Raw genomic sequence first — 26,101 nt, 5'->3', positions numbered from 1 at the left:
TCCCCTGGAATCTAGGTCAGTGGTTGTATGTCTTCATATGTTCACACGACGTCATGACAAACATGTTAGAAATGAATTACAACCTGAGATTAAGGAAATCTTAAAGACTGAATTAGTACTTGAAAGGTGAGATAGGTAGAAAGAGTGAATTTTACTGTGGCAGAGAGTCCAGCCAGTGTCACCTAGGGAAGATTCCACAGAGTCAATTTTATAAGATCATGCTCACTGAAGCAGGTAGGGGATATGTGTGTCGGACAGACTTAGGTTTTCAACCAAAAGTGCACACAAAACCACGCCTTCCAGACAGAAGCATCCACCTGCAGCAACGGCTGTCTTCTTTTCATTCTTGTGCATTGCTTGACACTTGCCGTGGGTGTTTAAAGCCAAAAAGGAAACTGAGAGGGAGGGGGAGGCAAAAGAAGAAAGGTGGGAAAGAAGAAAAAAAAAAACTGAAATAGTGTGAAACTGCCCTGTTGTGATTTTATTCTCACCAGCATGGGTGGCCTCTACTTCACTAGGGCCCTTTCCACACCATCTTGTGAGTTCGGGACTTATTCTCCTTCTAACCCTCCGTATTCACAATGTTGGTTGGCAGGTGAGTTGGTCTCTTGTTCACCTTTGTTACATTGTTAACTTGGTGAATGCATTAATTTTCTGTCTTGGTGTTGTCTGAAGCACATCTCTCTGAGTCCCCTCAATCATGTTCTTTGATTGTTTCCTTCCCACATAGCTACTGGACTTTGGAGGGTACAGATCGTTCCCAGTGTTTCTTAGGGTCAAGGGCTCCATCTTCTAGTAGATGCCAGGAGCAGTGTGTGCTATAACTACCTGCTTCTAGGACACAGTGACCCAAAGCTCCAAGGCAGGATGTGCTCCCACTGTGACTAAGCCTTTCCCATGAACAGTATTCCTGCTTAATGAGCATGTGCAGCAGAGGCAGAAGAACAAATCCAACCTCAACTCCACCCCCATGTTAAAATTGGGCCATAAATAACTAACAGGATGTGCAACTTGGTTCTCTTGTTCACCCGAGTTAGTATGAGAATGAGGAAGTAAATAAAAAAGCATATCTTACGGGAGGGGCAAAGGCATTATAAATGAGAAGAGTGTGTTTCCTTGCTATCCCCATCACAGCTTCCTCGGAGTTGGACACAAGATACTCACACTCTCAGGTCGCTACAACTCCTTGTGTACTTTACATTCCTTGGCCACATGTAAGAAGTGATCTGGACCTAAAAGAGTGTCTAGACAGATGGAGCTGGAAGTAGACCTGCAGATGGGGCTGAAAGATCCTGACTGAGGGTCGGTGCTACAATCAGACTCATCCTCTCTCTCCTCTGTAAACTGAAGACACTTGTTTTGCCTTTTTCTCATTCATAATATTTTCCCTGCTGAGTGCCTCCCTTGCTTTGGATTCTAAAAATGCCCAAATCTTGCTAAGGTGTATATCTAAAGATAAAGGACATTCCCTGTCCAAGTCAGGTTTGCAAGGGGCTTGGGCCAACCCTTGATGGTGGAAGTAGAATTCATGGAGAATCTGGGAGTCCCTTCTGGGGCAGAGCCAACCAGAGGCCAGTCAGCAGAGAAGCCCCGCATTCAGAGCTTTGTGGAGACCATCTATGAACAGCTTTAGTCCTTCAAAACTTCCCTGAGGGCCCTCAGAAAGTTAAATGAATGACATGTCAAGATTACAGGGAATTCAGATAAAAATCATCTGTTGGTGTGCTGTTGTTTTCCTACAGCAAACCACTGTACTTAACCTCATGTCAAAATACTCTGTGGTTTCTGAGTTGCATTACTTTCAGTTTCCCTTCCTCTTGATCCATTTCAGAAGATGTTTAAGTTGTCTTCAAGTGATTTTTATGTATTATGTGTTTTAATAGAAAAAAATTTATAATGGCTAAAAGCTGATTTTTTAATGCCATTGTCCTTGTTCTCACTGAAGAAGAACAGAAACTATGAAACACAATGAAGCTTACAGAAGTTGTGAAATAGTTGACTCCAGCAATTTAATCACCTCTGTGTTCCAGAGATTAATTTGGAAATTTGTGACCCTTATTGAACCAATAAGCCTTTGGTGTTGCCACATATGAGGAAAATACGATGTCTCCAAGCTAATGCTTGAACACATGCACACTGTGTTCCAAATGGCACAAACACCTTTGTATATCACTTCTTCCATGAAATAAAGCAAATTGGTCATGTTGCAGTCTTGAACTTATGAATTTATACCCAGTTGAAAGTACATGCATCTTAAGAATGTCTTGGTTCTTTCTGTCGTTTTTGAATCTGATAGCTAAAGTTCTATAAACTTTGGTTTCTTCTCCCATCCCGCAGCAAAAAATGAAAGAAATCCATATAATTGGCATTCAAATAATTGTCATCTGTGATAAAACTATAAATAAATACATGCTCTTGGAGTCCTCCTTTAGGGTTTGCCATAAAAACCATCAAGGCTGCAGATATTTACATTAGTTAACAAAACAGTTTACATTACATTAGTTAACAAAACAGTTTACATTACATTAGTTAACAAAACAGTTTGAAAGATACTGGATGAGGAAATTGTACTTTGTATACAGTACTTTGCACTGCAGATAAAAACATTTAAGCAGATAAACTGTGAAAGGTAGAGAATATCACTTTGTATAAAGGTGGATCATTTAAATATTTTTCCATTGCTAGGTGGACCATATCCATTTATGGTAAGGCTGTTTCCTTCTGTTTCCCTGTGGAACCCCGGAGCAGGCCCATGGGAAAGATCAGGAAGCACTGAAGCAGCAACACTCACTCTGCACAGAAGGGGCCCTGATGACATGGAAGCAATTGGTTAAGAAGTTGACTGGGGTTCCCCCCCCCCGACTAAACTAACTCTGGTACATTTTGGTCTCATATAGATGGAGCTTGAGCTTTTTTTTAATTTTTAACCCTATTTCTATATGTACCAGCACTTCTTAAGGGTAGAAATGCAGTTCTTCTCAATCTCATGATTGTGTGTATGTTTAATCATCACGATTGCAGGAGAATCACAACCCCGTGTCCTTTACTTGCCACTGTTTTCCCAACAGTATTTTATACAAGAGCTGAGGTGAGAGACTCAAGTGCAAATAGAGACACAGAGATAAGAAAGAAGATTCAATGCATTATATAAATCCTACCTTTCCAACTCCTGTGACAGACATTGGTGACTCCCCTGAAATATGAGCAATCTCATTTCTTAAAGAATTTCAAAACATGCTTTTGGTGTGATATATATGAAAACAATTTAGGAAGTCAGGCGTCTCCTTGGTAAGCTAGGCAGTCGTGTTTTGCAAAGAAAGGCTAGACCGTTTCCTTGAACACCTGACTATAGGCCACATGATTGTCCGCGGCCAGGGCATTCTTCAGACACTGCCAGAAGTATGGGTGAGCTTGCGGGTTTGTTGGCCACTCAAGGACAGATCTCCCACAGAGCCTTTTCCGGAGCTGGAGGAACTTGGACTTCTGAAAGGGCTTCTCAAGAAATATCAAGATAATCACATCTACTTTTTCATCCATGAGCCTCTGATGGGACAAGTAAAATGCTATCTTAAAATTTTCAGTCTTTGCATACTTGTCTGTCATCACAAACACTGTCTTTTTGCTAAGCTGTATGCTCTGGGAAAGGTTTTCCAGAACTGGCTGCCCTGGTAACCAGTCCCTTTCCTCGAGACATAAATTAAAATGTTTTTCTCTTGGGTCTTCCAGTTTGGCCACCAGCTCAGCCAAAACCCACTCTGTCACAGCTGGGTCTTTAGTGTCATACACAATAAAAGCATCATAGCAAGAGTCTGGTGATATTAGACGCTGATACCCCTTTATCTTGGCCTTACAGAAATGGTAAATATACCACACATCCCAGAAATAGAGGTGACTGGCTGTCATTATCACCATGAGAAAGAGAGATGCAGATATGGAAAGTGAGAACAGAATCAGGTTAGTTAGATCCAACTCACAGGTGTACAGGTCCAGGGACACCACACTCTGGCCCTTGTGTGCTCCTGGCCCCACACAAGTCACATCTGTGGCCAAGTAAGGAATAGTCACCTCAGTATGGTTAACCCACCAGACAAACCACACAGCATCACAAGTGCACAGAAACCGATTATGATGCAAAAGCAACATCTCCAGATTGTTGAGGACATTTTCTGGGAAGCTGGTCTTTTGGATCATCTGGATTTTATTCGAACTGAGGTCCAGATATCGCAACTGGAAGGCATCTTGTAGAAAATACTTTGTCAGTCTCCTGATTTGATTATTCTTAAGAATCAGTTTCTTGAGGCTTCTGGAACAGTTGGATAATCTCTCAGGGACAGTTGTCAGTTGGTTGTGGCTGAGGTCCAAAGTGTCTAGGTTCTTCAGACACTGAAGTTTTCCCCAGTTGAAAGATTTGAGCCCATTTTTGGCCAAAGAGAGATTCTTTAGATTTGGAGGCATACCATCAAAAACTCCAGGAGGCAAGAAACTTAGGGAATTTCTGGAGATGTCTAATTCCTCCAATTTTAGCAGATTCTTGAATAATTGTAAGTATCTGTTATCACCATCTCTCCATAAAACATCCAAGTGATTTCCTCTGAATTCCAGAGTTCTAAGAGACTCACTCTCCATGGTCCTGCTGGTGGAGGAAGAGATGTCATTGTCATTCATCATCAGTTTCTGCAGAGCCTTTAGGTTCTTGGTAAAGTTTAGCATGTGAGTAATTCCTTCTGATTGAAAATAATGGCTATTACTGCTTATATCCAGAACTTCCAGTTTGTGAAGCTCTTCAAATGCTGTTGAATGGAGCAAATCAAGCCGGTTGTTGGAGAAGTCCAAGTATTTCAGCTCTACTAAAGGTTGGAATTCACTGCCACTAAGAGTTTGGCCAATGCTATTTCCTGACAAATTCAGGCATTCGAGGAAAGAAAGATGCTGAAAATCAGAGGACTTGACAAAAAATATATTGTTTCTACTTAGATCCAAGGTGTGCTCATACTGGTGGCAGCTTTCATTAATAGGCACGAAAGAAGCCTCTTTGGTTTTGAACCTGCAACTCCTTGCATACTCATCGTATTTGAAATAATGTAATTGTTCGAGGACCTGGGGTTCAGAACTTTCTACAGAAGTTCTGGCGTTGGAGCAGAAGCCAACTTCACTTGAATCTCCTGAAGGTGATATTTTATTCACTGAAAGATCGATGACTTTCAATCTTTTAAATTGTTTAAACATGCTGAGGTTAGCAATTTTTATAAAGTTAGTGCCAAGATCAAGAACTTCGAGATTTTGAAGATTATGTAACGGCAAGAGGTTAAAGCTTTGCAGCTCTTTAAAGACATATCCTCTGATCCGTAAAATTTTTAGGCTTTTCAGTGAAGAAAATGCTTGCGATAGATTCATAAATGCACGATAGACCTGAAGTTCAAAATTGAAAGACAGATCCAACTGGATGAGGTTGGGGAGAAAATGCAGAAACTTGGCATCCCCAATTTCTTTGGCCAAGAAGTTTTGGGACAGATCTAGTTCCTGGAGGTTGTTGATGTTCTTAAACCATCTTGCAGGCACATGCTGAAGAGAGGTACTGCGCAGACGTAAAACTTTTAATTCTGTCAGTGCATCAAAAGCATTTTCAGGGATCTGTAGGGGAGAATTATTTTCACATGGTGTACAAGGATATGGGGCATTATAACAACGAGGGCAATTTCCACCTAGGTCCAGAATTTGTAATTGGTTGAGGTTATTAAAATCACCTTCTTGTATTTTTGCAATCATGTTGTTGAGCAGATAGAGTTCTGTTAAAGTAGATGGCAAAACAGTAGGGATGGTCGTGACATTGTTATCTCTCAGGGAGAGCACTTTTAACTTTGTCAAATTTAGGAAGGCATCTTCTTCTATTGAATATGAAACATTACAAGGATTTCGATAATAACAGTTTTGGCCCAGGTAGAGTATTTCTATGTTGGCCAGTTCTGTTAGATTCTCTTTTCTGATGGAAAAGATGTTGTTGGCTTCAAGGCTAAGAAGCTGTAAGCTGGGCGGAAGGCCCTGCGGTATCTCTAGAAGCTGGTTTCCATCCAGGTAAAGGGATTTTAAATAAGTGAGTCCACTAAAGCTTCTGGGTTTAATCTGGAGCCTCCTGGTGCACACGTTGTTTTTTGACCCAAGTCGAATAGGTACACAGTTGCATCTGAAATCGATTTCTACCAGGTGGTCCAGTCTGTGAAAGGACGCTGGGGAGATGTCTGGTATGTGGTTAATGGTGAGGGTGAGGTTCGTGGTGTTGGTGGGAATATCTCCAGGAATCTCTGTCAAATGCTTGTCTGTGCAGTCTACGATCACATGGTTCTCTGTAACATCCAGAGTGACATCACAGGGCAGAGTTTTAGGAAACCATCTAGCCCCAAGGAGTTTGGAAATTAGGATTATGTTAAAAAGGATAAGAAATTGTCTCTTCAGTGTCCACATTGGAAACACCTGAAAGTATAAGAAAGAACAAATCATTGTTCTAAAATATACCAAGAATCAGAATTGAAAATTCCCATTTGCTGCCTCTCTTTTGTAATATTTTAAAAATAAACAATTTAGGTCTTGTTTTCAAGTGTCTAAACAGCAGCCCCCACCCCATGACTGTATTTGTCAAGTATTGAGATTTACAATTATTTAGTTACATATTTAGCTTTTAGCATCTTAGCTGTTTAGCAAAATAGCTTTCAGGATGGTAGAAGCAGCATTTTCCTATTCGTTGGTACATAGAACACTAAAATGGCAGAGCCATCAATTCACCGCCAAAGTTGGAAATTTAGAGGTTGAAGAAATGTTAAAATATGGATACACCTAGGAAAAAGAACACATGAAGACTTTAGTGGAATTAATGTGGACTTGATAAACCTGCCTTGGTACACACTACATGAGTCTTTTATAATATTTGAGCATCAGAATATTCTGATTCCCATTTTATAAATGAAGATCACTCAGCAATATTAACTGATTGACCCAAGGTTACACAACTAGTAAGTGGCATTTGATTATAAAACATATATTCTTGCCATTCTGGCACTGCCATTCTATAATCTGGCTCTCCTCTTGTATTGGTTTTGGAAATCTTATTGCAAATCATTCCCTCCAAGGGGATTTTAGGATGAGCGTTTTCCCTACACGTTGGGTTTACATTACATAAATTTGGAGAGGAGAGAGTAATAGAATCAGAGCACTGCCTGGGTGATGCATAATGAGAGGAACCACATAACTGATCCATTAGTATACTTACAGGAGTGAAGTGGGGCTGTAAATAATTACGCCAAGACTATAGGCATAAACCAAGAGTCTATCAGGCAAACTGGGACATATGGGAACCTACCCATAAAGGTCGATTGTAAAGCAGAGAGGGGAGTTGTACTTTAGAGGGGGCCAACATGGATAAATGACAATCATGAAGGTCCCTCTTCCCATCCCATTCCCATGTACCTAGATGAGACCCTGGGAAGAAGTGGGAGGATCCCTCAATTGAGTTAAAAACACGAAGTGATTGAGACAGCAATCCTCAAACTGAGTTTCCCAGGATGTGCCTAGCTTAAGTGTATTCGTGATCAGGGAAAATGGAGGCTGTAAAATAAAGGAAGTTTAGTTGTTGAAAAATAAAGTCACCTTCAGCAGTGGTGTGCTGATAAATGTTTAACAATAAGCTTTCTCTCACCTCTCACCTCCCTGATTTGTTGTCTTGATTTGTAGCATTTGTCAGTTTCTATAGTGTAAATGTTCCCCCCCATGGCCATTTTCAAGTGGGGTCCAGCGCACCACTGGCCTTAACACACCTGAGATAATGACTGTGAAATTTTTAGCCTCTATACACTGGCAAATTATAAATTAGAATGCAAATTAATCAGAAAACCTTTCCCCCCTTTATTTCTAAACTTTTTTCTCACACCTGTCCACTTTTCTCTTCGACTGTTACCACCTCCCTACTCCAATTAGTTACTACGTCTCATCTGGACCACTATGCTAGATTCCAAATTCTCCCTGCTCCTCCTCCTCTACAACTCATTCATCAAACAGCATCAGAGCATTCTTTATAAACCTGAGTCAAATCAACTGTAATGTCTTCGTATTACACTCTAAATGAAATCCAAACTCTTCACCATTGCTCATATCATGCGTGATCTGACTTCAGCCTACCTCTCTGACCTTGAACGATCTTTCCCCTCCTTCACCACACATCGGCCATCTGGTCTGTTTTCTGTTCTGCATTCAAGCCAGCCTTGTAACCACTGCAGTCGTGGCACTTGCTGTTTCCTCTTCCTGAAATCATCTTTCTCCTCCTCTTCCCACAGCCAGGTCATTACCACCCCTTAGTTGCCTATTCAAGTGACACATCCTCAGAGACGCTTTCCCTGACCAACTTATCTAAGTATTCTACCATGTAAGAATAGTGATAATAATAGTAATAGTAGTTAACTTAGGTAGCACTTACCATATGTCAAGCATCATTTTAAGTGTTTTCCATATATTAATTCATTTAATCCTCACAATAATGAATACTACAGGTCTTCAATCCTTTATCCAAAACCTTTAGTGCTACATGTGTTTTGTAATTCAGAATTTTTCAAATTTTAGAAAGTAATATGCTGCATATACCCTAGATTATGTAATACCTATTGAGGCCCGGGGCAGCATCCCGTAATCAAACACAAAATTTCTGCAGTGACATGTAGGATTCTCCACTCTAAGTGGAATTATTTTTTAAAAAAAGAATAAATAACTCATTCAGTTCAGGTCAAGATCCACCTCCAAATGTGTTCAAATCATATGTTTGCAATCAACTGAGTTAGGACAAAGCTTTCAGTTTTGCATTTTGGAATTACAAACATTATTATTATTATTATTATTATTATTATGAGACTGAGTTTCGCTCTTGTTGCCCAGGCTGGAGTGCAATGGCGTGATCTCGGCTCACTGCAACCTCCACCTCCCAGGTTCAAGCGATTCTCCTGCCTCAGCCTCTCAAGTAGCTGGGATTACAGGCATGTGTCACCATGTCTGGCTAATTTTTGTATTTTTAGTAGAGAGGAGGTTTCGCCATGTTAGTTAGGCTGACCTCAAACTCCCGACCTCAAGTGAACTACCCACCTCGGCCTCCCAAAGTGCTGGGATTACAGGTGTGAGCCATCACGCCCAGCATAGACCTCTATTATTATCTCCATTTTACAGATGAGTCAACTGAGGCACAGAGAGGTATGTGCACTCTGTATTAGATTACTCTGATTTAGGTCATAGCTTTTAGCACGATCAGAAATTATCTTGCTGATTTATGTTGCTTATTTGTTTGATGTCTATTCTGTACAAGAATGTAAGCTCCAAGAGGGTAGGGTCTATTGTGTTCAAAAAACAATGCCTGGCATTTAATTAGGACTCCGTTATGTTTGCTAGACACGTGAATGAAAGAATGAATGCACAATCAATGAATAGTGAAGTAAAAAAATGAAAAAAAATTTTCCTTGGAGTAGGTTTCTTCAGTCTATATCCCCAGACTAAGCAGGGGCCTTATTTCTGTCTCTTCTGTCTGCCCAGGGATTCCTTGGGGGGAAAGGTTTAAGAAGCTCTGTTATTATAATGTCTCATTCAAAAATACTTTCTTCAAAAAACCTTCTGGGATCAAACCAGACAGGAGTAATCACTCCCTCCTCTTATCTCTTACTGCACTTATTACACATGCAGTTGTGAAAAGCACTCTGGATGGAGGGCTGGAAGAACTGGGTCCTAGTCCTCTCTTGGTAGTTCTTTACCCATACGCTCCTCTGAGGCAGGCTCTGTGCCCAGTAGAAGATACCCTGTGAAAGAATGATGGACACAGAAACAACAATATCGGACACAACAAGGACCCAGACGGTGGATCTGGACCAGACAATGCCCCAACAATTCCTTAGCTGGGAATCATTCTAATTATCTTGTGAGAAAGAATTTATAATATATATTGGAGTTCTAGTGACTCATATTCATTCTTTCATTTGACAGATACATATTGGATACCTACTAGGAGAAGGAGACACAAAGTCTCTGCCCTTAAGGAGCTCAAAATCCTGTAGAAGGGAGAAAAAAACACATATCTAAAATACCAAGTAGATAGATCATTAGTTTCTTCCAGACAAGATGCTGACACTTGTATATGTGTAGCTTAACTGTATGCTGTTCTTATTCCAGGTGATATTTATTGATATTTTTTGGTCCTGAATTTTGATTTTGATCCTGAATTTGGATACTCTCAATTCTTTTTTTTAAATCCCCATAGAGTCCAGAAATTGCTACGCATCTCTCAATATCTTTTCTGCCGTTCTCTCATTTCATAATGACAGCACCTCCATTTGTAGTTGGGCATATACCACTCTGAAAAATAATGATATCTCCCGAACAGACTTGCAGCTAAGTGTGGCTGTATGACTAAGTGACAGCCAATGTAATTTGGGCGGAAGTAAGGTGTGCGTGGGACATGTTCTTAAGTGGTGGGGCTTTTCCCCTTTCTGCTGTCTACTTCCATCCAGATTCTGTGATCTGGATGTTGTAGCCAACCATCTTGGGCAATGCACATGAGAAAAATGTGCTAGGGATGGTAGAGCCACCAGCTAGATGACCCAGGGCATCCAGATCCTTCCTTGTATGACCTCAGAGACAGAGCAGAAATAATGGTTCGGTACTGCTGATGGCCAAGAGTTTATGAGAAACCAAAAAATTGATATACTAAGCCAATGTCAACTGGATTTTCTATTGCACAAATGCAAACCTAATTTTAACCAGTATAGAATTTGGAAATAAGTTACTGTCCATGAGTGTACCTAAAATATGTGATGCAGATGTCATCAGGCTATTGGCAAGACTCAGCTACCCTCAAGCTGGGTGGCCCATGTCAGGCCATCACAAGATATCCGATAAAACTGTCACCCATGCTATGCTGGAGGGCAGAACACATGCCAACTGTGACTGTACTCTTAGGGGAAATGATTTGGCAATATTCATAATGATGATGTGTGTTGGTGGCTTCTTCCAGTTTTTAGCAGTCTTACAAGAGATATGAAATAGGACTGAAGTTAGAAGGAAATACAGTTTTGCTCTGGCTGCAACTCTACAGTCTAAATTGAGTAAGGGATCCTTAATTTTAGGGCTTTGCAGGGTTGAAAAAGCCAACTTCTACTATAGTTTACCTCAAAATAAAGCAGATGTAATGGATACAAAGTAGCAACTTCAATGAAATAAGTGTGTGCATTTTCTAAGTATTTCCCATTAAGCATTTTCTAGCAGACAATGAAAACCAGTCCAGGGCAAAAAATTTGATTGAGAGTGTGGCCTTCCCCTTGATTCATGCAGTCTCAGCGTAGTTGATTCAGTTGAGAGAGGGAAGCACTAACAAAGCAGACTCTAATTTAGACTTCAGACTGACTAGAGCTGCTCTAACGTCACAGTCACATGTGGCTTCTAAAATTTAAATTAATTCAAATTCAATCTCTTAGTCACACTAACTATATTTCAAGGGCTCCAAAAGCCACATTAGGCTAGTGGTTGCTGTATTGAAGGGTACAGATGTAGAACAGTTTCATCATTGCAGAAAGTTTTATTAGACAACATTGGTCCAGACCAATAAGTCAGCAAACTTATTCTGCAAAGGGCCAGATGGTAAATATTTTAGGCAAAGTTCAGGATATTTTGGAGGTACTTAGATAACCACTTAGAATGTACCTTGTTGGAATAGTAAAACCCATTCTTAGCTTAAAGGTCATTTAAAAGAAAAGAACAGGTAGTGGGACAGATTTAGCCCTCAAATCGTAGTTGGCAGACCTCTGGTCTAGACCAAACCTTATACTGTGTTAAACTTGTGCATGGAATTAATTCTAAGGAAACTCATTCAAGCCTATATTATTTAATGCTTATCCCAATTCTAAGAGATATGCTCATTTACAATGAGGAAAGTGAAATGAATGGTGAGGTGAGAGCGAGGCGACTGAGACAAAGCTGGCACTCTTAGCCACTCTGCTATTCTGCCTCTTGAGAAGTCAACTCAGCCATCTGCCCCTATAAATGGAGAACACTTTGAGGTTCAGAAACCTTGTTTGTCTTGACATGTACTCCATCATTAGGATGCCCGCCACATAGTGAGTGCAAGCTAAATATCTGCTAAGTAACCCAAGGTTTTGAACTTTCTTAAAATCCCATAGAAGACTCATGTTATACTAGTATAAATAGTAAGGTTTTTCCCTCAAGATCAGATTTGTCAAGGTGACAAGGAGAGACCAGGAGGGTTTGGGACCTCTGAAGGAAGGATTGAAGTGGGGAGCATGCCACAGAAGAAAAGAGGACGGTGTCATTGGAAGGGCACATGAAGCAGAGATGCAGACAGACTCTTTCATAATCCTTTTTCTCAGAAGCTCTGTCCCTTTGAACCTGAAATCCCAGTGAAGGCACAGAGCTCATTTGTCTCTTGTGGGAAGAGACACAGTCAGGATGGGGCTGCCCTTGTCTTATGCTCAATAGTTGAGCCCAAGGCCACTGACCCTTGGAATGCTTTATGCCAAACAAAACGTCTGTAGGCTCTCCACAGAAAACCTGGAACTCAGAGATACCAGCAAGTTTGCATTCCAAGATGCATGCCAGAAGGAAGATTAACTACAATGAGAAAATTGGGCTCTGATCAAGCAGGTGAGGGAAAAAAATGAACTCACTATTTATTAGAATAGTAAAACCTATACTTAGCTCACAGATTGAAAAAAAAAACAAAAACATGTGATGGACAGATTTAGCCCACAGGTGACAGTTGGCAAACCCCTGGTCTAGACCAAACCTTAGGCTATGTTAAACTTGTGCATGGAATTAACTCTAAACAAATGAACAAAGCCTTTCTAAATTTGTTATTTAAAGAGAAAGTATACCTAAAAGATCATCTAGAGAAGATGACTTCAAAGTGTGAAATATTCCTGCTCAACGAAATAAGAGAGGACACAAACAGATGGAGAAACATTCCATGTTCATGGTTAGGAAGAATTAATATCGTGAAAATGGCTATATGGCCCAAAGTAATTTACAGAATCAACGCTATCCCCATCAAGCTACCATTGACTTTCTTCACAGAACTGGAAAAAACCACCATGAACTTCATATAGAACCAAAAGAGAGCCCGCATAGCCAAGTCAATTCTAAGCAAAAAGAACACAGCGGGGGGCATCACACTACTGGATTTCAAACTATACTACAAGGCTACAGTAATCAAAACAGCATGGTACTGGTACCAAAACAGAGATATAGAACAATGGAACAAAACAGAGGCATCGGAGGCAACACAACATATCTACAACCATACAATCTTTGATAAACCTGACAAAAACAAGCAATGGGGAAAGGATTCCCTGTTTAATAAATGGTGTTGGGAAAACTGGCTAGCCATGTGCAGAAAGCAGAAACTGGACCCCTTCCTGACACCTTACACTAAAATTAACTCCAGATGGATTAAAGACTTAAACATAAGACCTGGCACAATAAAAACCCTAGAAGAAAATCTAGGCAAAACCCTTCAGGACATAGGCGTAGGCAAGGACTTCATGAACAAAACACCAAAAGCATTGGCAACAAAAGCCAAAATAGACAAATGGGACCTAATCAAACTCCATAGCTTCTGCATGGCAAAACAAACAGTCACTAGAGTGAATCGGCAACCAACAGAATGGGAAAAAATTTTTGCAGTTTACCCGTCTGACAAAGGGCTGATATCCAGAATTTACAAAGAACTCAAACAGATTTCCAGGAAAAAAACAAACAAGCCCATTCAAAAGTGGGCAAAGGATATGAACAGACACTTTACAAAAGAAGACATACATAAGGCCAACAAACATATGAAAAATGCTCATCATCACTGGTCATTAGAGAAATGCAAATCCAAACTACATTGAGATACCATCTCACGCCAGTTAGAATGGCGATCATTAAAAAATCTGGAGACAACAGATGCTGGAGAGGATGTGGAGAAAAAGGAACACTTTTACACTGCTGGTGGGAGTGTAAATTAGTTCAACCATTGTGGAAGACAGTGTGGCGATTCCTCAAGGCCTTAGAAATAGAAATTCCAATTCACCCAGCAATCCCATTACTGGGTATATATCCAAAGGACTATAAATCGTTCTACTATAAGGACACATGCACACGAATGTTCATTGCAGCACTGTTTACAATAGCAAAGATCTGGAACCAACCCAAATGCCCATCAATGATAGACTGGATTGGGAAAATGTAGCACATATACACCATGGAATATATGCAGGAATCAAAAATGATGAGTTCGTGTCGTTTGTAGGGACATGGATGAATCTGGAGAACATCATTCTCAGCAAACTGACACAAGAACAGAAAATGAAATACCGCATATTCTCACTCATAGGTGGGTGATGAAAAATGAGAACACATGGACACAGGGAAGGGAGTACCAAACACTGGGGTCTATTGGGGGGAAGAGGGGAGGGACAGTGGTAGGGGGGGAGCTGGGGGGGGAGCTAGGGAGGGTTAGCCTGGGGAGAAATGCCAAATGTGGGTGAAGGGGAGGAAGGCAGCAAAACACACTGCCATGTGTGTACCTATGCAAATGTCTTGCATGTTCTTCACATGTACCCCAAAACCTAAAATGCAATTAAAAAAATAAAAATAAAAATAAAATCACCTTCAAACTGTTTTAAAAAGTGTGAAATATTCCTTTATTCCAATGGAAATTTCCTTCAGTGTAGAAATTTCTCCTTTCAAACCATTGGAAACTGCCTGCTTCAGACTTAGGCTGGAACCTTAGCTTCAACTAAAGTTATTTTAAGATTTAAGGGTTCAGGATCAAGCCAGGTCTATTTTTCCATCTGACACAAATAATCTATGTTATTTTGTTTTGCTTTGGTTTTTTATTTTTTGCGATGATTGCCTAAATACATGCATCTTTTAGTAATTTGATTTGTAAAATATGGTAGTGTACCATGACATAGGCCTGGCTTTGGTAATGAATCATAGCTAATTACACATGCAAATACACTGGGTAAATTTGGATGCTCAATTAGCAAACTAATTATTGTAAAAATGGGAATGGGTGATTTTGTACACACAGGTGTTTCTGCTTTCTCAATAAATCATCTCTTTAGTTAAAATGGAAAATACAGTATTTACATTGAACAGCCATCTGACCATGTTTTTATAAATAATGGCTGCCTTTTATTACTTTCGGTGTGCCAGGTTCTAAGGCAGACTTGTTGTTTATATTACATCACTGATCCCTCACACTGAAGTTGAAAGGCCATATAAATATTCTTATTTTACTGATGAGGAAGCAGAGATCAGACAGGCAATTTCAAACCAAGATTCAGACTCAGTGTTGACCAATTCTGTTCATTTTGCCTCACATAGTTACAGTAAATACACTTGGTATAATGTGTGTCTGCATTTCGATTCATTTCCTTTTCAGTTCAAGGATTCTTGGTTCTCTAATATTTCTATTTTGTGCTACTTAGGCATTTTGGGGGATTGAGGAATTGGTTTTTCATAAGAAAAATTTACAAGTATTAAAAAATGGTGGCCAGGCACGGTGGCTCACACTTGTAATCCCAGCACTTTGGGAGACCGAGACAGGAGGATCACCTGAAGTCAGGAGTTCGAGACCAGCCTGGCCAACATGGTGAAACCCCATCTCTACTAAAACTACAAAATTAGCCAGGCATGGTAGAGTGTGCCTGTAATCTCAGCTACTTGGGAGGCTGAGGCAGGAGAACTGCTTGAACTCAGGAGGCAGAGGTTGCAGTGAGTTGATATCATGGCATTGCACTCCAGCCTGGGCAACAAGAGTGAGACTCCATCTCAAAAAAAAAAAAAAATGGTGTGTATGTTTTGAGTGGGACCAACTTGAGGAAGAAAAAAGAAAGACACTTTTAAGATGTTTTTTAATGAATTGCATCCGATGTCCATTGTATTCATCTGTTCTCATGCTGCTAATAAAGACATACCCGAAACTGGGTAATTTATAAAATAAAAGAGGTTTAATGGACTCACAGTTCCACATGACTGGGGAGGCCACACAATCATGGTGGAAGGTGAAGGAAGAGCAAAGGTACATCTTACATGGCAGCAGGCGATAGAGCGTGTGCAGGGGAACTGCCCTTTATGAAACCATCAGATCTCATGAGACTTATCCAGTATCATGAGAACGGCATGAGAAAAACCTGCCCCATGATTCAATTGCCTCCCAATGGGTCCATCCCACCACACATGAGGATTATGGGAGCTACAATTCAGGGTGAGATTTGGGCAGGGACACAGTTAAACCATGTCATCTAGTAATGTTACATTAGGGCAGTTTGTGAATTTATAAATTTAAAGGCACATTGAGCCTTACCTCCATAATGAATTAAAAGCTCACACAGTCATTCAACAAACATGATTGAGAATCTACTCTGTGCAAGGTACTGTGATAAACAAAGTAGGGAAATGATGATGAGCCAGAGACCATTCCTGCTGAGTTAGAAACCAAATACGTCTACTGCTCTGTTGTCAGAAGCTGTGTGTATCTGTTGAGCACAGAACTCTCTCTGCTGTCAGGGAAATCTATAGTGAGAAAAAACAACAGATTGTGGGGCAAGGGCTAAGTCAGACCTAAAGGTAACACTGCTTTCCTACTCTTCAAACAAAAGTTTGAATAAACAACTCTTCAAAGTGGCAAAACCTATCCACCTGGATGCATTATTTTGATGGCAGGACTGGAGCCCATATTCAAGACTGAATTTCACTGATTTTAAATCTGTATTATATTCCTACCATAATGTTTAAGTTGTAGAGATGTGATTACTAATAGGAAACAAACATTTACCAAGCTGTTTCTAACTTTATCTTCAAAATTTTGTAAACTTGTAAGAGACGTCTGGTTGCAATCAGAGGAGTGAGAAGGACATGTGTATAACTGGGAACTATTAGATGGCAAGAATGAGGAAGTGAAGGTAAGTGGTTTGTGTCTTGCGACAAGTTAGAGGAAGACTGGGGTTAGCCTGATTTCCCCTCGTGTTTGTTTATTCTAGGGGTCAGCACCATGTGAACTCTAAGGCAGATTTGTTTGCAGTCTCTGTCTGCTGCAGGGCTACCAGTTGAATTATCCTGAACCTTGACTTTCTCATCTACAAACTCTGGGATTTAGCTAATGGACCTTAATGGTCCTTTTCTATTGTGCTTATTCTATGACTATAATGGTTGGTGTAGAGACCCCCGAAACTTATCTGCCAGAGTCTTCAGCTGAGAGTTTTCATAGCCGCCAGAACCTCAGGCTGCTGCTCTTTCAAAATGTTCTATGCAAAGCTTCAAACCACCATAAACCTTCTAAGAATTCCACAGAGGAAGGAAAAAAACAACTAGTACATGTTTTGTTTTAAGTAAGCATTATGCGTCTTATTTATTTATTTACTTATTTCTTTCAAGACAGAGTCCCTTTCTGTCGCCCAGGCTGGAGTACACTGGCCAGAACTTGGATCACTACAATCTCTGCTTCCCAGGTTTAAGCGATTCTCCTGCCCCAGCCTCCTGAGTATCTGGGTTACAGGCAACCACCACCATGCCCAGCTAAGGTTTGTATTTTTAGTAGGGACAGGGTTTCACCATGTTGGCCAGGCTGGTCTCAAACTCCTGACTTCAGGCGATTTGCCTGCCTTGGCTTCCCAAAGTGCTAGAATTATACACCAGAACCATCACACCTGGGCTTATATGTCTTTAGATTAAACTATTTTATTAGTGTAATTCAGCTCTGTGAAATAGTAAGAATAGGAAGAATTACATGATAATCCATCAATCTAAGATAATGGTTAAAAATGGGAAACTACCGGTAGTAAAATACCAAATATCCCTTAAAAAAAATATGGTAGGGCTGGGTGCGGTGGCTCACGCCTGTAATCCCAGCACTTTGGGAGGCCGAGGTGGGTGGATCAGAAGGTCAAGAGATCGAGACCATCCTGGCAACATGGTGAAACCCCCCCTCTACTAAAAATACAAAAATTAGCTGGGCGTGGTGGCGCGTGCCTATAGTCCCAGCTACTCGGGAGGCTGAGGCAGGAGAATTGCTTGAACCCGGGAGGCGGAGGTTGCCGTGAGCCGAGATCCCGCCAGTGCACTCCAGCCTGGCACCTGGTGATGGAGCAAGACTCTATCTCAAAAAAAAAAAAAAAAAAAAAACGTGGTAGAGCTGTATGTATTGACATGAAAAGGTATGCATGATCTACCATTAAGTTAAAAGAAGGGATTTTTAAAGCAGCATTGAATAACATATAGCATATGATGCCTTTATGATAAATATATGTACATATATTTATATTTGCAGAGAAAATGGGAAAGAATACACCAGAAACCTTTAATAGCAATTTCTTCTGGGCAGTGATATGAAGGGAGCCTCACTGGTGAGAGGGGGGACTTCTATTTTTATGTTACACCTTTCTCTGCTCTTTGACTTTTTGACATAAAGAATATGTATTGTTTTTTATTAAAACTTTAAAAATCAAATTACAGAGAAAATAATATCGAAGGAAATTGTGAAAAAGGAAAAATTCAACAAGTATTTATTGATGCCTGCAACATGCCAGGTACTCTTCTAGGCATTCAGGACATCAGTGGATAAAACAGAAAAGATTTCTGCTTTTCTGTAGCTTCTGTTCTCTAAATAATAAGCACAAAAATATGTAACTGTCAGAAATGATATCACATGTTGAGTAATAAGTGTTACCGAAAAAGGAAACAGGGTAGAGTGAAAAAGATCGGGAATGTGGGGTACGATTGTGATGAAAAATAGGGCGGCTTGGACAGGCATCATCAAGAAGTTGACATCTAAGCAAAGACCTCAAGTAAAAGAGAAAGTCATCCATACAGACAGCCAGGGGAAATGCATTCCACACAGAGGGATTAGCCTAGAGAAAATGCCACGGGCTGAAAACATGCTGGAATATTTCACACAAAAAAATGGCAACAAGGGCAGTATTGCTGAAGCAGGGGGAGTAGGAGAATAATAGGAGATTCAGTCAGAGAGGGAGTGTCCCCAAACACGTTGGGCTTTGTCTACCATTTCATGGTTGGTGGTCTCTGCTCTGGGTAGAATGAGGATGCGGTGCAAGTTTTTGAGCTGACAGTTAGTTGATCTGACTTACATTTGAGAAGGATGCTGCTGGCTGCTGTGTTGAGAATAGACGGTGAGGGGCAAGGGTGAAAGCATGGAAATTAGTTGAGAGGCTATTCTCCAGAAGTCCCCAATGGCAGTGCTGGAGCGGGTAAGAACTGGCCTAACACCAGATACGTTTGAAGGAGTAGCTAAATAAAATGTGACTTCAGAGTTCTTGGAAGAATGTAAAGAGAGGGATTGGAGACAGCAAACATTTCTAGGAGGTTTCCAGTCAAGCAGACCAAAGACATGGTGGGTGGTTCACAGGCAATACAGCTTTCACCTCGCACATACTGGGACTCTCTTTCTCTCTTCCTCCCTCTCTCCCTTTCTCTCCCCCACTTGCTTTGGAGTAAGAAGTCTGACTATATGACAGCCACCATATTAGAGAGACACCCGAGAAGCTGCAGCTGCTCCAACACCTAGCTGTTGAGTCTCCCAGCCCAGGCATCAGACTTGTAGAGTGAGTCTTCAGGTGATTCCAGTCGCAGTCACCACCTGACTGCCAGCGCCAGGGAGACCCTGTGGGAGAGCTGCCTAATGAGTCCGGTCAACCCCTGGACCCACGACAGAAAGCAGTATATGGTTGCTGTTGTTTGAAGCCATTGCATTTTGAGGTGATCCCTTATGCCACGATAGGTAACTGGAGCAGGACATCAGGCAGGACAAATGGGAGCAGATAGTCTAGGTAGGTAAACAACGGGGAGAAAGAGGAGAAAGTAGAGAGTTGTCTGGATGGAGAAAAAGGGTGCGATTGCAATAAGGAATTTCCCCACCCACCACATCCAGCAAAAGAAACCCTCACCTTTCTGTATTGAAAGGTGCATGCATGCCTCTACCAGTCTATTATATATTCTTTGCATAGCTATTATCTGGCTAGAATGGATTATTTTCAGCAGAATTCTTTGCAAAAGGAAATTTATCTTGAGATGAGACTACTTGAGGCCTGGGGGACACTTGTATTTTTATAGTGAGTTAAGAAAGGATTTATTGCTCTCCTGACTCCACTCTTCTACCCAGCTAACCCACCAGGCAGAAACGGCCGTGGGCACCCCCTGGGCCACAACATGACAGCCCTGAGATGACCACAGCCCCACGCACTCAGCTCCTCCTCCAAGCAACTTTCAAAATCACAGAGCAGAAAAAAGCCAAGTTGCCTGAGTTTAAAAGGAAATACTGGGATCTGCATTTCTGAGGGAAGGAATTGCTTGAGCCAAGATGTGTGAGCGAGGGGCTTTCTGTGATGGTGGGGAGCCTGCAGCTGGGGGGCTGGGAGAAACTGGAGGGGATGGCTGCCTGGCTAAAGAAAGCTGACAAAGGGCATGGAAGAAGTAAGCAGTGGGGGACGATTGCTGGAAGCCATTGCCCTCAAATTCACTGACTTTTTGCCATGTTGATATCACACTGAATTGTTTGGTAACTACAGACGTGTTGTGTCTGTCTCCCTAGAGAATAACCAAGCCCTGTGAATAAGGGAAGTTGCTGAAACGTTATTCATTTTATAGACTGAGCCTCTGCTAGGAATTTCCCAAACAGATTTATTAACAAATATCCCCTGTTTTTGAATTTTGAAATATTTCTAATTATAGTTTAATCTCTGTAAAGTACAAATACCATGAATATCAGTTTCATGACGTCACTGAAAAATTTAAGTACAAGGGTGTAAACCATTTGCTTTTTCTAAAAAAAATGGAGAGTTATTTACTTCCTATCATTTTAGCCCAACAGACTTAGTTTTCAAACTAAAAGAATAAAAGGATATAAAGTTGCCTTACACAAATTGGGAACGCAACAGCTATTATGCATCATAGCAGTCACCAAAGACCATAGGGTCCTCAAACTTATTTGACCTTATACCATGTGCTCTCATTTTCTGTAAGCCATGGACTGACATACTTTTTCTGTAAAGGGCCCGTTAGTAAGTGGTTTAAGCCTTGCAGGCCATCTGGGTCTCTGATTCACAAATCACTTGACCTCATGAGCCTCTGATTTGCTAACTGTTCACGCTATTCAACTCCTTGAATAGTTTCATCATAGTGCCAGAGCACTTATCAACACTATATAAACAAACAAACAATAGAACCATTTGTGAACACTGAAAGTTGAATTAAATACACCTTTTACACGTCACAAAATAGTAATTTTGCTTTGATATTTTTCAATCTTTTCAAAACAAAAAAATAATCTTAATTCCTGAGCTGTACAGCAGGTGGGGTATAGCCCATGGGTCATAGTTTGCCAACCGCAGCCCTAAACTTTGGTAAGCTTTGCGGGTATACATTATTTATTCCTGGGGTGCAAAAGGATTGGCTGGTTAATCTGTAGTGATGATTTTCATTTTAGTACAGACTTCCAAATTTTTAAATAATCAGATTGTATTAATTTAATACGTGGATTACTTAATAACCCTTTTGTTAGCCATAACGAAATTTACTATAGGTTAAGAGCAGAACAATGGTTTTACTTTTAAATTTGCTGAACTGCTGTTGACATTTTGGAAGATGTTCCCTTCTACTGGTAATCTCCCATGCCTGCATCTATTTCACATAGTGAGAAGCATTTTAGTAATAGCCCAAAGCTTTGTCAGTAGAAAAATTTGGTTTCAAATCCTTGTTCTGTCACATAAGAGCTCTCTGACTTTCACAAATCACTTGACCTCATGAGCCTCTGATTTGCTAACTGTAGAATGGTTATAAAGCAGGGATGTCGAATGAGATTAGAATATGCAACACATGTGTTTATGTAAACCATCATCACAGACTGTCCAACATTTAGTAAGCATCTAGTATTTGTCTAGCAGATGTAGTAAAAACACGAATACACGGCACTTAGCAATTTCTAGCTTGCTTTCTTCATTTAACATTATACCATGAGTACTTTTTTAGGTCATTCAATATTCTTTTAAAAAAACATGATTTGATGATTATATAATATTCCATTTAATGAGTATACTACAATTAATTCACCCTTCCCAACACAGGACATGAGATTTTTTTTTTTTTTTTTTGGCCTGGCTGCACAGACTGTCTTGGTGAATAGTTTGCCATGTCCACGACCCCTTCCTTTTTTAACAACATATTTTATTGTTCATTTTGTTAAGTTCTGGGGTACATGTGCAGCATGCACAGGCTTGTTACATAGGTAAACGTGTGCCGTGGTGGTTTGCCGCATAAATCAACCCATCACCTAGGTATTGAGCCCCGCGTGCATTAGCTCTTTTCCCTAATGCTCTCCCCTGCCACAGTGCATGTTGTTCCCCTCCCTGTGTCCACGTGTTCTCATTGTTCAGCTTCCACTTATAAGTGATAACATGTGGTGTTTGGTTTTCTGTTCCTCTGTTAGTTTGCTGAGGATAATGGCTTCCAGCTCCATCCACGTCCCTGCGAAGGACATGGTCTCCTCCCTTGTTATGACTGCATAGTGCTCTGTGGTGTGTATGTACCACATTTTCCTCATCCATGGTCACTTCCTTAAGAACAGTTTCTAAAGTGTAATCTCTACATCAAAGGATCTGACATATGACTCAATACAGTTGAATATTTTCCCTGTGCTTTTTTTGCCTTTTGAATTTCTCATCTTGAAAATTTTTTTCATGTCTTTTCTTAGAAGAGATATATGATTTCTCCTTTGTACTTGAGTAGGAAACCATCATAATCCAACCTCACCTTTATTATGTGTGTGCTGGACTTGGTCTAGGAAGAACAGAGGAGTCTTCAGCACAGCCTTCAGAGCCACCCAAGCTCCTTAACCTCTCAAAGCCCCAGTGTCTTTATCTCTACCACATAGGGCTACTTTGAGGCCAACATAGAATCACGTGTATCTAGCCCTCAGCATGACACTTGAGTGATCAAGAAATGTGAGCTCTCTGTGTTACTATCATTCGCATTATGCCATCCCTCAAGGGGCAAAGACAGATGTGGGCATAGGTTTGCATTAAAATAGACATCCAGGGCCAGGCACGCCGGCTCACGCCTGTAATCCCAGTACTTTGGGAGGCCAAGGTGGGCAAATCGCTTGAGGTTGGGAGTTCGAGACCAGCCTGGCCAGCATGGTGAAACACTGTCTCTGCTAAAAACACAAAAATTAGCTGGGTGTGGTGGTACACACCTGTAATCCCAGCTACTCAGGGGGCTGAGGCAGGAGAGTCACTTGAACCTGGGAGGCAGAGGTTGCAGTGAGCCAAGATTGCGCCACTGCACTCTAGCCTGGGCGACAGAGCAAGACTCTGTCTCAAAAAAAAAAAAATAGACATCTGGATTTCTAGGAAATGAAACCATAAGCAGTAGCTTCCTTTGCAGCATAGTAGCCCCATGGTAAATGCTTCATTGGAACTTTGACACGAAATGAACCTAGAAGCCAACATTCAGATCTACAATGTGTCTGAATTAAGTGACAAAATAATTTCAGAAAAAGGCCATTAATGCCTTTTTTCAAATAAGTTTTGGCATACCTAATAACTCACACTTGCATCAAACCACTCGCAAAGGACTTGAAAAATAGGCTATTATTTGAGCCTCACAGTGGCCCTGGAAGGCAGCTAGGGAGGGATTCTAATGCCTATTTTATAGTCAGAGAAACTGAGTTTCAGAGGACTTTGATGACAGGCACAAGACCCCCCAACTAGTGACTGGGAGTGCCAGTGTGACAGACTCTCCTTAATTCAACTTAATCAGCCTCCACTACACCCCTAGGCTTCAGCCTTTGGGCTTCATGTCCATCTTTGCATTGCCCAGTTTAAGCAGGAATCCTACCAAGTCATTTGATTGATAAGTCACTCTTCTTGGTATGTGATCACCTTTGATATCTGATCAAATTCCTCATCCCCCACCATTCCCCAGTGAGGTCTGATCACCCTGGTCTGTCTTCAGCAGGAATCCTGTCAGGTGGTTTAGCCAGCATCCCTTTTACCCTTGATGATTCCTTTTAGTAATTTTCCGTCCACTGACTCCCCCAACTGTATTCCTTGGCTAGAAATCTTTACTGGTCTTTGGCCGTATTTGGAATTGAGCCCCTTTCTATATTGAGGTCTCTTTCTGCTGGTTGCAATAGTCCTGGTAGTATCGCTTTATCTACCTTCCAGATTCAGTTTTCTTTGACAGCACTCAAGCCTGGGGATTTCCCGCATTTTATTTCTATGATCCTGCTCACGCAGTTCCATCCACATAGTCATTCAGACAACACCATATGCTGGAAAAAGCACAAAGTAACTTCAGTAATTCAGCGATTTGTTATGGCTTTAAAGCCAAAAATGTAGGCTGAAAAATGAGATCCATAGAAGCTATGTCCCCAATTCAAACATCTGCTCCTCCTTTCCAAAGCACATATTTACTTCTTGTAGGAAGTTGGACAGAGCAAGCATTGATTAATCTGAAATTGTGAAATGCCCCCTTCATTAAGGCCAATTGAGAAATATCAGGAAGCACTTTCCCCCAGCAAATAACCTAAGTACAGATTCTTTAACAATTGCTCTTGCCAGCTGGTTTCCGTTGTTTCCACAAAGATTACAGATACCACTTTTTAAGGATCTCTGAGTTGTTCTTACCATTTTTAGTCTTCTTCCAAAATGGAATATAGAGGTCTGGTTGAAGAGAGCAGAGCATGAGAGGTGCCAAGATCAGCTTGAGATGAGCCTAGTAGCATCAACTAAGAGGAAGAGAACACATCATTTCAAAGAGAGCAAAATACTGTAGCTGAAAGACATGCTGGGATCATTGCTTCAAAATGCACTTGAAACATCTATTTATGGTATTTACTTTCTCAAAGTTAGGTAGACTGGAGACATACTCCAGAAAACCATTTCTGACGTTACTGAAAGTCTAACTTTATCTGCATTACTGAAAGTCTAACTTCATCTTCAAAGAGGGCACATTCAAAACAGCGAGATCTGAAATGCTTTGGTAGACTGGAGACATACTCCAGAAAACCATTTCGAATGTTACTGAAAGTCTAACTTTATCTTCGAAGAATTGCCATTTTAGACTACCACATTTTTAATTTATATTCTAAAAAAGAAATTCGTGCATATAATTTCGGTTCCCTCTCCTCTCCTCCCCACTTCCTTATAACAGCACATACATCTACCTACTTAAATTATCAATATGTGTTCCAATGTTTAAAATACCTTTCTTGATGGCATGGACTGATCCTATATCTGGAGTCTTCTGAGATGAAGTGATGGGTGGCAGGAAGTGTAGATTTACAAAGACTCCAGGCTGCCAGCCCTGGAGTTTCCAACTAGAAAGATCAGGTTGGGGGAGGAGCATGATTATTTTAGCCACCCCAGATACGGGCTTTGCAAAAGCACCGGGTTCCTCTTATTTCTACCACCACTATTGGGGCAATGTCTTGTCTAAATCCAAACGGCTCTATAGACAAACCTTTCTTTTTTATAGCAGGGTTTCTTGCCCTCAGCACTACTGACATTTTTGATCAGATAATTCTTTGTTGCAGCATAGGATGTTTGGTGGCATCCTTGCTCTATACCCACTAGATGCCAGTAGCACTGCCCCCTTCCAGTTGTGACAATCACAGAAGTTTCCAGACATTGAAAATTATCCCCTATGGGGCAGAAACACCCCGGGTTGACAACCACTGTTCTATAGATATCAGAGATGTATGTCTAAATTTACCTTGTTCTGTCTCAGGCCCAGCTGGAAAGGAAGCTGGTTTTTAAGCAGTGGCAAAGCTACCAGTTGGTTTGTTCACTTTTCTCTTAAAAAAGTTCAGCTGCATTTGCTTCTCAAAATGTGGGCCTCAAGAGAATTGTTCTTAACTGATTATTGAACATGTTTTAGGTAGAGTCAAAATACGGTATTATGTTTAAAGTTCTTTAATCTACTTAGTCCATCTGGAGAGAATTTGGAAAATGTAGAGTGTGGCATGGGGACATCTGTGGCTAATGATCGAGGTTAACATACACTGGGCTGAAAA

General features: G+C 40.8%; 1 protein-coding gene across 1 annotated transcript; it reads right to left on the bottom strand.

Moving 5' to 3' along the window:
- Positions 1-1,987: 1,987 nt before the first annotated feature.
- On the bottom strand, positions 1,988-25,416 carry TLR7 (toll like receptor 7). Its single transcript, XM_002762618.7, has 3 exons — positions 25,293-25,416; positions 24,714-24,814; positions 1,988-6,468 (listed from the first exon to the last, which is right to left on the bottom strand). The coding sequence occupies exons 2-3, from the start codon at positions 24,714-24,716 to the stop codon at positions 3,322-3,324; spliced, it is 3,150 nt and encodes a 1,049-aa protein (XP_002762664.1). The 5' UTR covers positions 24,717-24,814; positions 25,293-25,416; the 3' UTR covers positions 1,988-3,321.
- Positions 25,417-26,101: the final 685 nt, after the last annotated feature.

This window comes from Callithrix jacchus, chromosome X, assembly GCF_049354715.1.
Source record: "Callithrix jacchus isolate 240 chromosome X, calJac240_pri, whole genome shotgun sequence".
In the NCBI taxonomy this organism is placed as follows: domain Eukaryota; kingdom Metazoa; phylum Chordata; class Mammalia; order Primates; family Cebidae; genus Callithrix; species Callithrix jacchus.
This window is presented reverse-complemented; position numbering and strand designations above follow the sequence as displayed.